Below are 15,436 nucleotides of genomic sequence, written 5' to 3'. Positions count from 1 at the left end.
ATAAACCCCCTCCTCCCCCGTCCTTCCTTCCTCTTTCTTTTTTCTTTTTCTCATGGGTCGACAAACTCAAGAGGCTCCAAGCCTCTTCCAGCACCCTACCGCTCTATACTTTCTTCTTCTCTTGTGTCTATCATCTTGAGATCTATATACATATATATATATAATACATACCGGCAAGATATGTCGGGCCTGGACCGCCAGCAAACCCGGTCTTACCGCCGCGTCTTCTATTGCTTGGACCGCCACCAAGCCTTATCGTTCCGCCGCGTCTTCTTCTGTTGCCCGAACCTCCGGATCTTCTCCTGATGCCTGCTCCGATTGTCGCGCTAGGCTCTCTGCCAAACTCTACTGATCCGTATGGCAATGATGAATTACGGAATGCGGTACTTGATCGGATAAACAAGGCACTTAGACCGAATCCCACTCGTGCTGCTTCGACTTCCTCGTCTGAATCAGAGGCTGAATTACCCGTAAGTTTGCTCTATAATGCCTTGAAGAAGAATAGCTAATTTAATGTTAGGAGCCTTTTAATATGGTTGTCGAGGATCCAGTGGAGTGGGAACCAGAAAACGCCTTTCTACGGGAGGGCTGGGCAGAGGTACTTGCAGCGGGTGAGGAGGCCAGGAGACTGGCCTCCTTACCCAAGGCAAAACCAAGAATGCCGCCTCGGAGCGAACAGGATATGACACTACCACCACACCTCCGTAGCTTTCCCAAGAGGGAGATGGAAGCAAATCCACCACCCGTCAAACACCAATCGCCTCTGGTATCGCCTCCTGCGACGCGCCCTGCCACGCCTCCAGTTTTGTCTCCACCGCCTACTGTGGTGCAGACCCCAGGGTCCAATAGATCAGCCTTGGGAACCAGACTCTGTATTTCAACGTCAGAACTACAAAAACGTTGTCGCCGTCGGCAATGAGCTCTTGAATGAACAGGCAGAAAACCCAAACCAACACTGCTACCTCAGCACAAATGGAATATGAAGCTCGCAACCCACAGCTGTGGTCCGAAGCTGAAGCAAAGCAAAAAGGAGCCAGTATCACACTTGACATCAGGTCACACACTTCGTGCTCATAGAAGAGCTAGTCTTTTCATTTCTAAATATATATAAAATGACGCGATATTAGTGTCTGGACAGACAAACGTACCTCCCAACATTGGACTGCACCACAATACTGGTCGAACTTGTGAAGTGCAAGTAAGGATTGAGGAAGGTGTACCGACGCCGCCTGAATTCGATACTGGAGTCAGGAGACTTCGGTCAATTCAGCGGCTCTGTCCACAGAACGCGGTTCACCTCTGCAATACTATGGTCTCAAGGGGCAAGGCTATCCACATCTGCACCAGCATGAACTCCTTCCGATGACCCTTAAGCAGAGCATGAAACAACATTTAGATTGAGAAAGATGCTTACCCGTAGGCCGCGACAATAGATCCACATCTACGCAAACGCCTGGACCCAGTAGCCCCCTCAACTCCCTTGCAGCGCCGGCATGGCGGACTTGACGAGGATTTTGGAGTCGGAGGAGCTCCCGACATACGTCTCTGGGGATGATTTCGACACCTTCGAAGCTAGGGATCGCGAGATACGACACTCAAGACGGCACGCCGGGCTGGCGGAGCGAGATCGACCCCTGGAGCTAAAGCGGACAACGTAGGATGCTTTCCTCTAGGATGAACCACCCTTGAGAAATTGAACACCCTAGCCGCGAGAAATAGTATCGCGATGAAGGTGACGGGGGCCTTGGTAGAACTTCTGGAAGGCTTACAAGCGCGTCTATGTGACCTTACCTACTATCCCCTCCAACTCGTTGCATCGAATTCCAAGGCGGCCGCTCTCGCAAACCACATCGCCTTACGATACCTCAACCACCGACCCGTCCCACCTCAAGCAACAAAGCATCATGCCTCCGCCATCCTCACGCATAAATGACAATCAAGCACAGGATGCGGCGGTCCCCTCCCCCTTTTTCCCAAGTCAAGACAGACGCTATTGAGAATATGAGCCACTTGAAACTCCATTCTCGCTCCACTGTCTTTCACACCTGGCTCAGACCTTGAGCTTTCCGCTCACATCGCCGTCGCATGCACTTTCAGAAAGGCGGACACGAGCAGACTTCTGCAAGGTTACTCAGCGAAAGATATTCCACGAGTTGTGCGACCTTATTGCTGAAAAATCATGCGGACGGAGGCGGCATCATGAGTCACATTTCTCAATGGCCTTGCAAGGCAAATAAAAACCACTTAAGGGCTGTGCTGGCATTCTCGCTCTGCTTCATGGCCGGGAGGTAATCTATGGACGCTTGTGATGGCTCTTCATGGGCTGACCTCCGTCGACGAGATTGAAAGGTATGTCGTTGTGCATAGTCGAATGGCAGCTAGGATGGTAGGATGAGGATGGAAGTGGACGACAGATGTGTGAGTCCGAGAATGAGAGCGGTGGTGAGAGATATCAGTATTTTACAGTACTGGAGAATGGGGTGGTGTTTGAGGAGATGTGGGTTCGTTGAGGGGCATGCCTCACTACCAGTGGTACAGGAAGGATAATGTCTTGTGCCCATGTCCGCTCTCCTTCTCCCACCACTGCTTGTCTGACATTTTACTCTCGTGCTGCCCTGCACCGTGTTCCGTCCTGTATTGCCAACAACACCCTACCCCTCCAACCACCATATACCGCATCCTCCGGTTCCCGCTCTTCTCCGCCCACTCTACGAACTCAGCCACATGTGAACGAGACGTTCGATGGCCAGCTAGGTAAGCCTACCCACCCCTAGGCAGCCTTCGTAACGCTCTGGATGCTGTCTTTGCAAGACGATAGACATCGACAGTAGGGTTCGAGCGATGTCAATTTGTTTCTGCTCTTGTCTGGGTTGATTTTCACGATTGATTCGTGCACGAGTTGGAGGGTTCGTGGATGCGTTCGCCTAGATAGTGAATTCGTGAAGTGAGGTAATGGGGGAGAAGGTTGCTGTTGTGCAGCAACGACGTGGATAATGGTTCAGCCGTTGAGTGTTTCTCACCAGCCAACGGTCGTTCTTTGCCAACGTTGTGTGACTTACGTAGCCATCCTTCAAATGTCCCATCGTTTTTGATGACTCTCAGGCGCTGTAGTAGTTTCCTTGAGCCAACAGTCAGATGATTTGACATTCCAGAAGCATCGGCGTGGACCACCTCAAGTTGACTTCGACCAGGGGTTCAGGGGCAAGCTTGTAGCCCTACACTAATCGATTCTTGGACACGATTTAAAAAGGCTTAGCGTGGGGCTGCAGGATAATCCCCTGTGTTTTCTTAGCGGCTGCGATCATGGATTACCTTATGCAGCCAGTACGGTCCATCTACCTTACAGCGTCATAACAATATGTCCAGACAGATTTTGCGCTATCTCGAGTCAGTATTGACGAAAGTGGATGGATCATCTTCCTCACCTTTGCTGAATCCTAGAAACGATACCCAGGTCGTTAGGTCCGTATCTGCAACCCTGCCAGTTGGTGGAAAGAAGTATATGTACTATTCAAGACTATGGACTGTAACTGACATCTAAGCAAGAATCTCTTCACCAAAGCACCAGTCTTGCCTCCCTTGTCCGGCTCTCTGAATCCTAAACATAGAAAGAGCATGGACTACAAATGAAGCAAGAGGTGGAAAATTACAGAATGCCTTCACCTGGTGTGCTCGCACTTGGCATACTGATTCGGCGAACAACATCCGGCTGGGCTCTTTGACGAACTGAAAAACCTGCCGCTACCCCTAATAGTCAAGGCATGTTCTTGACAGCCGGAAGCCTCACCCTTCCTGGTGAAACTTTCGGCGTCAACGACCACATCGAAGTGTTTTGGTAAAGACCTAGTGGAACAAGAGTGGCGATATTCAGATGGCTACTTCTTGCTACAAGATGGCTGGACTCGAGTCGGAAGCGCTTGGGTCGGGCTCAATCTAGTTGGGAGCATCTTCTAGCCTAGTGCTTTCGAATTTGCCTAATATTTGATCATGCTATCGACTTGGGGAAATGGAGCATGAGAGAGGCGAGGAGGAAGAGTGGTCGGTGGAGAAGGACACCTCCTAGAATGAAAGCCTATCCTTCAACAATATAGTATTGCCGCTCGGCTGCTGGGTCTTCGGGTACTCGTCATGCTCCGCGACTTCTGTGTACGGAAGTAGGTGGATTGGGTTACGCTTTTTGTACATCTCTTGTCCTCCACACATAATTCAAGGCTCAACCGGCCTCTAGTTGGTGCTTTGAAGAGTTCAAGACTCTCCTTCCTGCTAACACTGAATCCTTCTTTCTGCTAATGACCCCAGTGTCTTCCAATCATCAACGTCCCTATATTTTGCTCTGCTTTGCGACTGTAGACTGGGTAGCGGCCGAGTGTCTGCCATAAAAGCGCTCATGATATCATTGTGGGAGATGCGTCCCGCCGCATGGATGCTTTCATGTGGCGGATTGAATCTAGGGTAGCTTTAGCTGATTGTTGGTTGCTTGGTCATTTTCTTTGCAGAAGCAGTATTGTTGTAACGTTATTGCACGGGAGATGAGCTATGGCCGTAATTTAACCCTGACTAGGCGTATGAGAAATCGCCCATTATGAGTCTGGCTTGCAAGGACTGTCGAGGTGATGATCGAGGCTCTTGACTCTGACAACCAACCAGTCTGCACTCTAGCTAGCATCTATGCCAATGGCCCTAAGATCGAGGGATAGACTAGACATCCAGAGTGCAAGCTACAAAAGGATATGTACACCATTAGTGTGATTTTTTTCAATTCTTGCGGGTCTGGCTGGTCGAGTGGCACGAGCGCAGCTTTTCAATTACCTACTTCGGCTAACAAAGTCTGATCAGTTCAGCATCAAACAAACCAATTCGGGAAAGCAAACCCCCTAAGACGCTCAAAAAAAAATCAAACCATGAAAATCAAACCCCCTACCCCGGCGAAAAAAAAAGGGCAAACCCCCAAGCCGGTGATATTGAAACCCAGTCGATTTCAATGCTCGGAACTTCAAACCCGAAAATGCAAACCCAATTGGGAAATCAAAAAAAACAAACTAGTAAGCCAGCCTACATCCTAAGCCAAAAAGCGCAAGTTCGAGCCACGACCCAGCTGGACCAAGAAGCAAGAATATGTTTTTTGTCCGTTTTCTTTCTGCTCTTTGAAGCTTGCTGTTTCTTTTTGGACTTGCGGTGACGTGGAAGGTGACTCGAGAAGTGTTGTCAAGTGGTGCTAGGATGGGAGTTTGGGCGGTTGGCGTTAGCGCGCTAGTGGCTACTTAAGTGATCTAGGAAAGTACGTGAACGACAGTGGTAGATATTTGAGAAAATTTGATTTGGTAACGACTTGGTTGGATACTACATTAATCTCTACTTGAAGGCACTTCTCGTGATTGAAGGCTAGCGAGGGTACAGCATGCAAGAGTCAGACATACATAAGCATGAATTGATGCTAGCTTTACAGGAAATGATGCACATGGCTTACATTCTTCATGTAATTATGTAACTAGAATCGATCATGTCACCTGGTTTCAAGACAGTATGCTTTTCATCGATCTTCGCTTCTACTAGACTATCTTCTCTCCCACCTATACCACTCGATCATCTTGAAGAGGACACTTGACTGCCTGCAAAATCCTCCTTGTAGCCATCTACGTAAGACTTCAGTGTTTTGTGCTGTACATGATCACTCATCTCCCCAGTCATGAGATCTTTGAGTAGGCATTCTTTCTCCTGTGTTCCCGGAGGCCCGATGAGGACTCAGCAGCCTTGGATCTCCTTGCCTTGACCCCGACGTTGAGGTCTTCTCCTTTTGTGCCTTTGACCTTCTACTTCCTAAGCGGAGCTCTTCAAGCCTTTCAGATCATGCTCTGCTTATTGTTTTTCCTAAACGCCAAACATTTGCTTTATGATCTGACCAAGCTCTTCTACGGTATATCAAGCCGTCCAATCGACAGGTCGGCCCCTGACTGACAGAGGTGTGTTCGGTCGTTATACGTCTTTGCCATGCTGCTTCTTGTATGAGACTCGACCCCGTGGTCTCAAGCCTGTCTTCAAAGAGGTATTGCCGTAGTGGGCCGATCACCCAATGGAGGATGACGGTGAAAGGCTAATGTAGGGGAGGGACGAGGTGAGAGACGGGCCCGAGTCGAGGTTTTTCTGAAGCGTTCATGGATGCGGGCTATTATCTAACAGCCAGGAAGGCCGTGTCTTTATCGTCAGCACCACGAAACAAGTTTTGAAGGAAATCTTCTCTATGAGCCTCCTTTGACTGGTTTTTCACAGTGGCCTTCCGCTGGTCGTAGGACCTAAGACCGGAAGCACGATTTCGTTCGCTAAGCTATAAGTCAAAGATGAAAGCTGTCGAGCCTTTTCTCGTGGGGGTTTTCCGCGCTGAGGTTGGACATTTTGGCGTCCAGAGACCTCAACGCGAAAGCAGTACCACAGCCCGACGTGCATTCAACACGCTGGTGATTCCCGAATAGACTCATGATCCAGAGGAGAAAAGAGGTGAACCTAGTTGAATGGTAGAATGTGCAAGTCGCTGACAGACGGGTAAGGAAGAAACTTGGCTTTCCCGCGGTCATCACGCAGCGGTGGTGCAGCATTGACGCATCGGATGCGCATTTATTGTTCCTTCTCACCTCTGTCTCGTGATATTTGTGCAGAGCTTGGGAGAAACGCAAGTCAAGTCAAGTCGACAGCACCGAACATCCCGCTTGCATCCCTAAGATCCGCAAAGCTAAGGGACTATTCTGCAAGGGCTTCGCGACGCCATACATCGGATCGGTTGCCGGTAGCACAAGCAAGGTATGTAAGTATCTGGAAGCAATCACCTGTGCCACGTACTCACTGTCCTGATCCAACGGAAACCGCAGGGATGCCCCCCAGGAAGCCACAGCGCGAGATTCCCTCAGAAAAAGTACCCACAACCTTGCACCTTGAAAGGCAGCAATCAGACCAACGGTGGCAATGGACAAGAGCTTGGGCGAATATAACGCACGATAGGATCCAGTAGCTGGGGGAATTGTGAGCATCATACATCGCAAATCCCTCATGTGGAGGCTCACTGGCTACTTCGAAAAACATAGGATGTCTGGTCCCTACCCAACAAGAAGTCTCTTCGAAAGACGAAACACAGTCCTCACTGCTGATGAAGAACATTCGACTATAAACGGTGATTTCCTATTTGGCTAGATAGTCTGGGACTGCGTGGGTAAGGCAAGCATCCATGCTGAGACGCCTGTCCGATACTGAATATGGGATTTCCAACCCTATCTCTAAAAATTCACGCTGATCCTCCCCCTTTGAGTCGGTCATGAACAACAGCGTCGATTACAAGCTGAAGCAAGGTTTTGGTCAGTACGAAAGAGCGAGGAATGACATGAACATTCGAGGGGATGAAGAAAAAAGCAAACCTCTTAGAGCCTATGTACATGACCCTCTATAGTCCCATTTCAGTGGCTATATCCTACCTTGATGGAAGAGGACAGAACTCAGCGTCAGTCTTAGAAAACGGATGGTACCTCTGCATGAACGAATTAGCGATGAAACGAGAGACTCAAGAGCCCTGGAACTGGCATGGGTCTGCAGCACGGCAGGATAGCGAGAGCTTCGGGATACGACGTAGCAGACTTTATAATACGATCGACGCATGACAGAATCTAGCCTTTTGTCATGGATACGAAAGAATTCAATTGAGATGCAGAAAGCCATGAAATTTAAGCCGAAGGATGTGTCAGGGAGAAGGCGTTGGCTATACGGGGTCGAGAATCAAAGCACTCCTGAGCTGTTCATCTGAGATCATGCGTGGAAGGTACGATATCTGTATTCCCCTCGAGAATGTCAACTTCAAGAGAGTAATGATACATTATGATTCTGGATATTGATTTTGTGCGGCCTTGCTCGTAAGCCATTTGAGAGACCCAATATCCCTGATGAGAATCCTATCTCTTTCCCAAGTATTGGAAACTGTGCATTGCGTTCCACTTTTGACTGTCTCCCTTCGCCCAAGATCGTAGATAATTGTTGCCGTAATTCGAGAAGATTGCTCAGCGTGAGTCGGTTCTATGAGTAGATAAGGCCTTTCAATGGCCCTAGAAATCACCGAGGGATGCTAATGACGCGAAAAACTCTTCCGTAGCGAAAAACCCTTTATATATGCAATTACTAATACAGTTCCTAATTCTTGCGGGTCCGGCTGGTCGAGTGGGCACAAGCGCAATTTCCAAAGTCCAACTTTCACTAATAGAAAACCACGCTAGTTCTCGCCGTCGACTGAAACCAAGCATATAGATACGTCAAACCCCCGAAACAAGCAATCAGATACGTTAGAGCAAACCCCCATTGAACCGGGATGGACCCCGCGAGGCATCGCATCAAATGACCCCCTTGACAAAAAAAACTGACCTAGAAGTCAGAAAAATAAATAACAACTAAGTAAAAAATTCAAAATTTGCCCATACCCGGGTAAGCTTACACCTCTCCTTTCGTTTCGGAAGCACAAGTTCGAGCCGGGCCCTGGAGCAAGAATTCTTTTTTTTTTCCTGTTCTTTATTAGGGTTTCTTTTTAGGAAGTTTGAGGATATTTATAAGGGGAGTGGAGCTGTGATATCGTGGATGGGAAGAGATTTATCGATTCTGTGCTATGCAATTCGTCAGCGATACAACGTAGCCTTTCTATTATCTCCTCTGTGGTGGATTGCTAAGATCAGAGAGACGTTTACGTAATGATGGTCGCTGTGGAAATAGTGCTTATCACATTCTAGAGATCGCTAGGAAGGCTTGGGCTTGTTTTACATCAGGCGGCGGAGAGGTGGAGTAGGGCTCATTTCTAGCATTCATGTACAGCATGGATATTTATTATTGTATTTGCTATGTAAATAGCTGAACTATTGGGTACGCCTTTGATTTTGCGCTGGAATTCTTCATTAATAGACATTATGTGTCGCCTTTGTCGTGGCTTTAACTGAGCCCTCAATATGACGTCCGATACGGAATACGCGAGAAGATGCGTTAGGCTGCCGATACTAGGAAAAGGTAAAATAATTAGTATCTACCGCAATCTGCCTTGTCGGCCAAGTGCAAGAGACTCAACGTGTCTTCTACTTACAAGCGTAGCCACGCCGACCCTGTGGTCCGCTGCAAACTATGCGACCATACCATCGTCGTTGTTGTGGTCGCCCGCTTGGTCGGTAGTACTGTAAGGCCGCGAGCTTCTAGGACGTGTTGAAGTTCTATCACCGTCGCGCGGTGACGACACGCCTAGATGACGTCTTAGGCTCACCAGCTTTGCGACTCCGCCATCTTTGCATCCAAATCTCTAGAGCAGGCACTTTGTGTAACGAGGGGCACTGTAAGCATGGCTTGTTGCAGAATCTTACGCTTTTATACTGACATCAACTTTAGGTCGAAGCACGCTCAGTCGCAAGGCGAGACTTGAAGCGTGGACCTGCCTCTTCTCCCTTCACGACCTACAATTTTGCCGCACAGGACGTCTGAGCTTTATTGCGTCTAGGTAATGTGTACAACACAGGTCGATCTCCGTCTCAGTCTAACGAGTTGTAGCGACATTCAGAGAGTCGCAGAAAACACTCCCGACCCACCATTTTCCTGCCGCAATTGGGTGACCATACGATGCCCATGCGCATCACAGAACTCACACTACCAAACCATTGGTCCGAAGCCCACTAGAGAGTTCACTCTCCCTCTGCTGAGTTCAAACCCAGTGGCAGAATTACAGCAGGACAGCGGAAGCTATGAGACCCAATCGGGAACTGAGGCACCACTATTCTCGGAAAGATCACCGAGAAGAGAAAGAGCAAAGGGCTTGGTGATAAAGAGAGGCGGGCTCGAGACTGGTCGCTAGGGATAGAAAGGCGGGGGTGTGAGGCGAAGACGGTCAATGCTCCAAGCGAGCTACTGCGAACAGGATCAGCCGGCAAGAGCGATAGGATACTTAACGTTCAATACCAGAAAATCAAAGTCGGAGGCTGCCTTCCAATACCTGACCACCACTACTTCATTCCTCCCTCTGCAGAATCTGTTAGCACTACTCGTCAAAAAGCTCAGGTTAGAAATGCTTTGCTAGCCAGATGCAGAACGTCAAGGGGAAGATGGTGTTGCTACAACAACAGGCTGGGCTAGCACGACCAGGACATCCATGTCGTACAGATGACATGGCCAGAAGATTGGGAGAGAAAGTAGGAGTAGTTGCAGGGTAAAAAGAAGCAAGAGATGATAATACATAAACTTCATTATGTACAGACCAGCACCCCTGAACATCGTGGAAGCAGAAACATCGTTCTTCCCGAAGCTCTTTAAAAATTCGCCTTTAGAACTTGATACCAGCCGTTCTACCATCGTTAGATGTGTTTTTTCTCCATGTTCCCCCTGCTGTGTCTCACCCAGCCACCAATATATTCTCGAATCACACAGCTTTCTATGTCATCAAATAGTACCGTAGACTTTCATTTTGAAATAGAGTGATTCTGCCTACTTTAATTGACAGAATGTATACGTTTCAAGAACATTGGCTGACATTGCGCTCCATCAATTAAGTCAGGGGTGGCGCTAATCTGAATAAGGTATAGGCTCGCGGGACTTTTCCGCGTGCAAGAAGTCAAAGTGTTGTTCTTACAACCTCACCTCATCTACTTCAACCAGATCACACAGAACCATCATCAAAATCGTAAGTCTGCTCATCTAAGTTGTATCCATCTAAGAGCCAAGGCTAATGGGTGTCAGAGAGTTTCAATCTCGCCTTCTCACTGTAGCAAACAATGGCGCTACCAACCCCGGTCCAAGGCCAACGCGCCACATGCGAAGCCCCCAACCCACAAACGGCCCTACATAATCCGGTCGACGCATCGAAAAAACCCCATGGCCAAGAGACAAACAATAAGCCTGTAACGGAGGTCAGAACCCGCAAACCAACACTGCTGCCTCTTAAAGACTGGGACATGAATCTACCACCCCACCTTCGCGGCTGGTTTGAAAAAGAAGCCAAGCCTGCATCACCACCCGTCAAACCCCAGTCGCCTCCAGTCTCGTCTCCTGCCTCGCCTCCGGTCTCGCCTCCGGACTTGCAGCAAACCCTGATCGTCGACTTCGATGTAGTGCTAGGTCCATACGAGACGCTCACGCCTGCGCAGTACGCTGAGCGTAGGTCTATGAGGTTGCCTCCAAATATGTCACCGCAAGAGGCTTGTCGTCGGATCATTGAATTTCGAGGTCTAGATTGAATGTAGTAGTCAAACCCAGCGAAAGGTAGCATATATTCGATAGTGAGATGCAAAGCAAGGGAGAGGGAAGTGTGTGTGTGAGATAGTAGTAAGCAAACCAAGCAGGTGAAAGCATGTATTCGATAGTGCTAGGCAAACCAATCACAGCTTCCCCCGTACTTTCATGGCTCCTTTGTTGTCGATGATGATCTCGATGATGAATACTGCGCGCGTTACCACCGCATCGGGAGAAGATGTTGCTCCAAAGTTCGTCTTGAGGAGTCCATCCAAGGAAATCATTCACCTAACACATTACCCACTAAGCAAGGTCAGCGAGACCGAAAGTACTTTTCCAGTAGTAGCATATCTCCGTCTGGCGATGCTCATCAGCTACAACAGCTACAACAGCTACAACAGCTACAACAGCTACAAAGAGCTACAACAACTACCGGCCATCTGATGTCGATCTTCAGCTCAGGAATTGATCCTCCGTCCACACATGAATAACGAATCGAGGATCTCGGATCCGTTCCACATGCTTTGAACCAGGCAAATTTGCTTATGCTTCTCTTAATACTTGCGTGTCCATGATTTGAATTCATACCAGTGATCGATGCCCGTTCCTATAGCTACGATGGGCTTGGCTACTTCGTGCTGGAGAAGGGAGTCGAGGGTTGTTTCATTGCCCGAGAGCATATCTATCTACACGAAGCAGCGAAAAGGCAAGCGTACTGAGTCTGGGTAGACACGCGCCGCGACTTGCCCTACCATCGCGGGGATGGTGTTGTGTTAACGAAAGGATGACGCACTCTGCATTCCCAAAGCGTTTTTGTTTTCATTGATACCGCGCTGCATCACGGGATGTCTCACTTCATTCTCCTCGCCTACAGTCCCGGTATCGAGCAGTGGATTATATGCAATGTCAAAGGCCGTTTACAGCAAGAACCGCCTTAGTCAGGTGTCACCCCAGCAGTGATTCACCTTCATGCTCAGTGTGGAAGGCAGCTGTTACTGGCTCTTTGGTTGAAGATGTGTTGTACTGACACCTATTCGGGGAGCTGACACTCGGCCCATCCCGAGACATGCTTTTTGATGGTCATAACAATCGGCACGTCACGCCTATTTACGTCTCTCCCATATCTCGGTACCATGAGAAGACTCCATCCTCCGGCAAAACCTTCCTTCCGGTGACCCTCGCCGCCTCCATGCAAGCGGTGTCCCAAAACGGACAATGCTCTCAGTTGAACGGTACGTGTCCGCTCACCCGTGACACACCGACATCTCCGACCGGACTCTACGGCTTCAAGAAATGTCCGTGACGCCTACATATATCGCCGCTCGCCCTTTCCCCTCTCCATCTCTCACCTCCATCACTCGCACACATCACACAGTCCTCCATACCTTCTGCCAAGAATCGCAACCAATGCACCATCCAATCTCGCAACCATCACCATGCCCGGCAAGAACATCACACCTGAAGACAAAAAGTACCCTTGGTCCGGCTGGGAGTTCGCCGACTCGGACGAAGAAGAAATCAACAACGTAGATAGGCTCTGGAATGGGCCCCTTCCGTCGCAACCTGCCGTGCCAGAATCGCAAGCTACAATTGCAAAAACCAAACCATCAAGCAATGACAGCGCGATGGCTTCCAAACCAGCGTCAAACCAAGACGTGACCAAAGAGAAGGACAAGAAGACGAATGAAAAAGAGGCAAAGGAAGCTGTTGAACGTGATGCGGTAAGTGTCGTTCTCTGAGAATCCTTGGGTGATACTGACGTGGAGATTAGGCATCCAGCAAACCCCCTACCGCCGAGAAGAAAGATGACAAGAAAGCAAAGGCATGAAGATGAGGGATGAAAATGGCTGGCGTGATCAAACCAGGTGGAATTTGCGATGCTTTGCAAAGTGTGGGACAAACCCCGTTATTAAAGATTGCTTGAGATCATGGGAGAAGGAAAGTGGATTGCTGTCGTTGCTTTGCGTTTTGTCGTGTAGTCTTTGAGAAACAGTGCTAGAGCAAACCAACAGTAGCTAGAGCAAACCATTAGTAGCTAGATCAAACCATTACTTCCACGCTCAACACATTCTCCCATGAATCAGTAAATCCGCTTTGAGCTTGCATCGCTTCCTTCCTACATTAACAGTGTTCGCATGCGACGTGCTCATCTCTCGTCCAACAAAGCGCAATTGACGAACCAGGTAGTGTTGGTGACGGAATAGAATAACAGTGTGTAAGACCGTAGCTAGCTCTCATTTTCATAAAAAAATAGCTGCCATTCCCCTGTTAACGGACCCGTGCTACCTCCTTCCCAAATATGATTGTAGCCGCTCGAATCTCTGAGAGAGATGACGACATTAATCATCTGGGCAGCGCATTTGGCTGGCATGTCTCTAGCTCCATCGATGACAGCCCCAACTACTGCACTGGAGAAGGTGGTTGATCACGAAGACTTCCGCGCTCCTTGGTAGTGACGATCATCGTTTGGCTTTCAACGGGAGAGCAGACTTGATTGAAAGCATGCAAGTCCTGTGATTCAAAGTCAGACTGTGATTGCATATTGACGCAAGCTCATGGGTATTAGCCACCACTCGCAAGACCATACTCTAGCGCAATGTAGATTCGCGTAATGTAGCCTCTCCTACCAGCCTTGTTCTAAACGACCAGATATGGCTCGAACCATCCAACAACATGTTCGATAGCATGCATATCAATCACTCGTTCTGATGCAATGGCCGAGCCAGGACACACAATCATCTGTCAGACATTCATGTAAAGACCCAAAACGCACCCTAGTGGTGCAGAGCAGACGGGTCATTGCAGACGAAGCCATGAAGAGCTCAAAATCGGTTTCGAATCCTGCGAAAGGCGAAAGTCAAGAAACGCCCACAAGCCACAAGTCAAGTTTTGCCATTACATTCCAACGAATGCGAAGTATTCTGAGATTAGCCGCACCTGATAGATACCCCAAGCTATGTATGTCCTAAAACACGCCACCGAAAGGTTTTGAGAAACTTGATGATAGTCATCTTTAGTGAAAAGATTCGGCTCTGGGCTGAGTGAGAGATGCGGTTTCGTCAAACGGATATGGCCTCAGGGAAAGGAAGACAGAAGCTCAAACATATGCCTATTTCATTGACCAAAAGCAGTTCAATGGTTGCTTTGGGGCTCACCGATCAGGAGACAGGTCTTATCGCACGCCTCCTCAACCAGGCCCTCAATCCATACATCACGAGCATTGGCACTCAAGCCAGATACTTTGGTCTGAAGTATTTCTACTTCGGGTGCTTGCTGGAGACTCTCGAGGGCACGGTAGACACCGCCGTGAGTTGCCCAGTGCAGGTGACTGGGTTCTTGGAAGGGAAGAAGGTGGCTTCTCAGGCTATAGTTGAATGCTTGCTAATGCAAAAGAGTGTTAGTTGAGGCTGACTTGGGCTACAGAGTTCGTGGTGGACGGGGCATTGCCGGTCAATACGTCCGCCACAATGAAGCACCAGGTTTTATCCAAAGATTTTGGTAAGGTGGATAATGTGACTTTCCAACAAGGCGATATAGTGACGCAGGTCTTTGAGCTTGATAATGTCGAGTATGTCCTTGTCAAGTAGAGAAGAGTAAGTCTGGCACTAGGAACGGCGGGAAAACTTCTTCGTGACTGACTTTAGCGGTAGTGATGTCATGACTGGCAGACTTCAAATCGCACTGGTCTGTCTGCACAATTTAGACGTCAGAGCTATGGGTATTGCGAGACTAGTATCCCTTGCTCTGATCAAACGATGGTGGCGCGTTTGCTATTCAGTTGGTTCCGTCCTCTCCTATCCCCTTAGCGTTTCCAGACCTTTCCAGCGTATCCTTGTATCCCACACTTCCTCCCCCTCAAACAAGCGCGATTGAGAAAAAATCTTACGCAGCGAGCGCACGGTGATACGAATGTATACTCAGACCGAACAAAGAATGTTTCCCCAAGGGAACCTTACCTATATTGGGTTTTCTCCTCCCAACAAATTCAGTCTCAAGGCTTTCGCCAATATTCACGGTTTATTCCCAAGCATCCACACCCTCTCGCGGTGTCTGTATTTGCCTTGCCACGTCCTTCCCTTGGAACAAATTGACTAGGATGGTTCGAAGCATAGTCGCGGACGTCTTATTGTTGATTGTTTGTAGGTAGCGTTGAACACTGGCAGGGCCTTATAACCTTGTCACCAGTGCCAGTAGGATCTATGGTAGTAGCGCAACT

General features: G+C 48.8%; 4 protein-coding genes across 4 annotated transcripts; all 4 read left to right on the top strand.

Moving 5' to 3' along the window:
- Positions 1 to 305: 305 nt before the first annotated feature.
- Positions 306 to 919, top strand: KY384_002326 (uncharacterized protein; the record flags this gene model as incomplete). The annotated part of the gene is made up of 2 exons (XM_044810849.1): positions 306 to 470; positions 524 to 919. The coding sequence occupies 2 exons, from the start codon at positions 306 to 308 to the stop codon at positions 917 to 919; spliced, it is 561 nt and encodes a 186-aa protein (XP_044671732.1).
- Positions 920 to 10,763: 9,844 nt separating this feature from the next.
- On the top strand, positions 10,764 to 11,225 carry KY384_002325 (uncharacterized protein; the record flags this gene model as incomplete). Its single annotated transcript, XM_044810848.1, has 1 exon — positions 10,764 to 11,225. The coding sequence occupies one exon, from the start codon at positions 10,764 to 10,766 to the stop codon at positions 11,223 to 11,225; it is 462 nt and encodes a 153-aa protein (XP_044671731.1).
- A 1,431-nt stretch (positions 11,226 to 12,656) lies between these two features.
- Positions 12,657 to 13,048, top strand: KY384_002324 (uncharacterized protein; the record flags this gene model as incomplete). Its single annotated transcript, XM_044810847.1, has 2 exons — positions 12,657 to 12,941; positions 12,992 to 13,048. 2 exons carry the CDS (start codon positions 12,657 to 12,659, stop codon positions 13,046 to 13,048), a joined length of 342 nt encoding a protein of 113 aa, XP_044671730.1.
- A 1,307-nt stretch (positions 13,049 to 14,355) lies between these two features.
- Positions 14,356 to 14,807, top strand: KY384_002323 (uncharacterized protein; the record flags this gene model as incomplete). Its single annotated transcript, XM_044810846.1, has 2 exons — positions 14,356 to 14,530; positions 14,644 to 14,807. 2 exons carry the CDS (start codon positions 14,356 to 14,358, stop codon positions 14,805 to 14,807), a joined length of 339 nt encoding a protein of 112 aa, XP_044671729.1.
- Positions 14,808 to 15,436: the final 629 nt, after the last annotated feature.

Source organism: Bacidia gigantensis (genome assembly GCF_019456465.1).
Source record: "Bacidia gigantensis strain McMullin 20006 chromosome Unknown contig_156, whole genome shotgun sequence".
NCBI lineage: Eukaryota > Fungi > Ascomycota > Lecanoromycetes > Lecanorales > Ramalinaceae > Bacidia > Bacidia gigantensis.
Note: the sequence above shows the minus strand (reverse complement) of the source record. Positions and strands in the feature narration are given on the sequence as shown.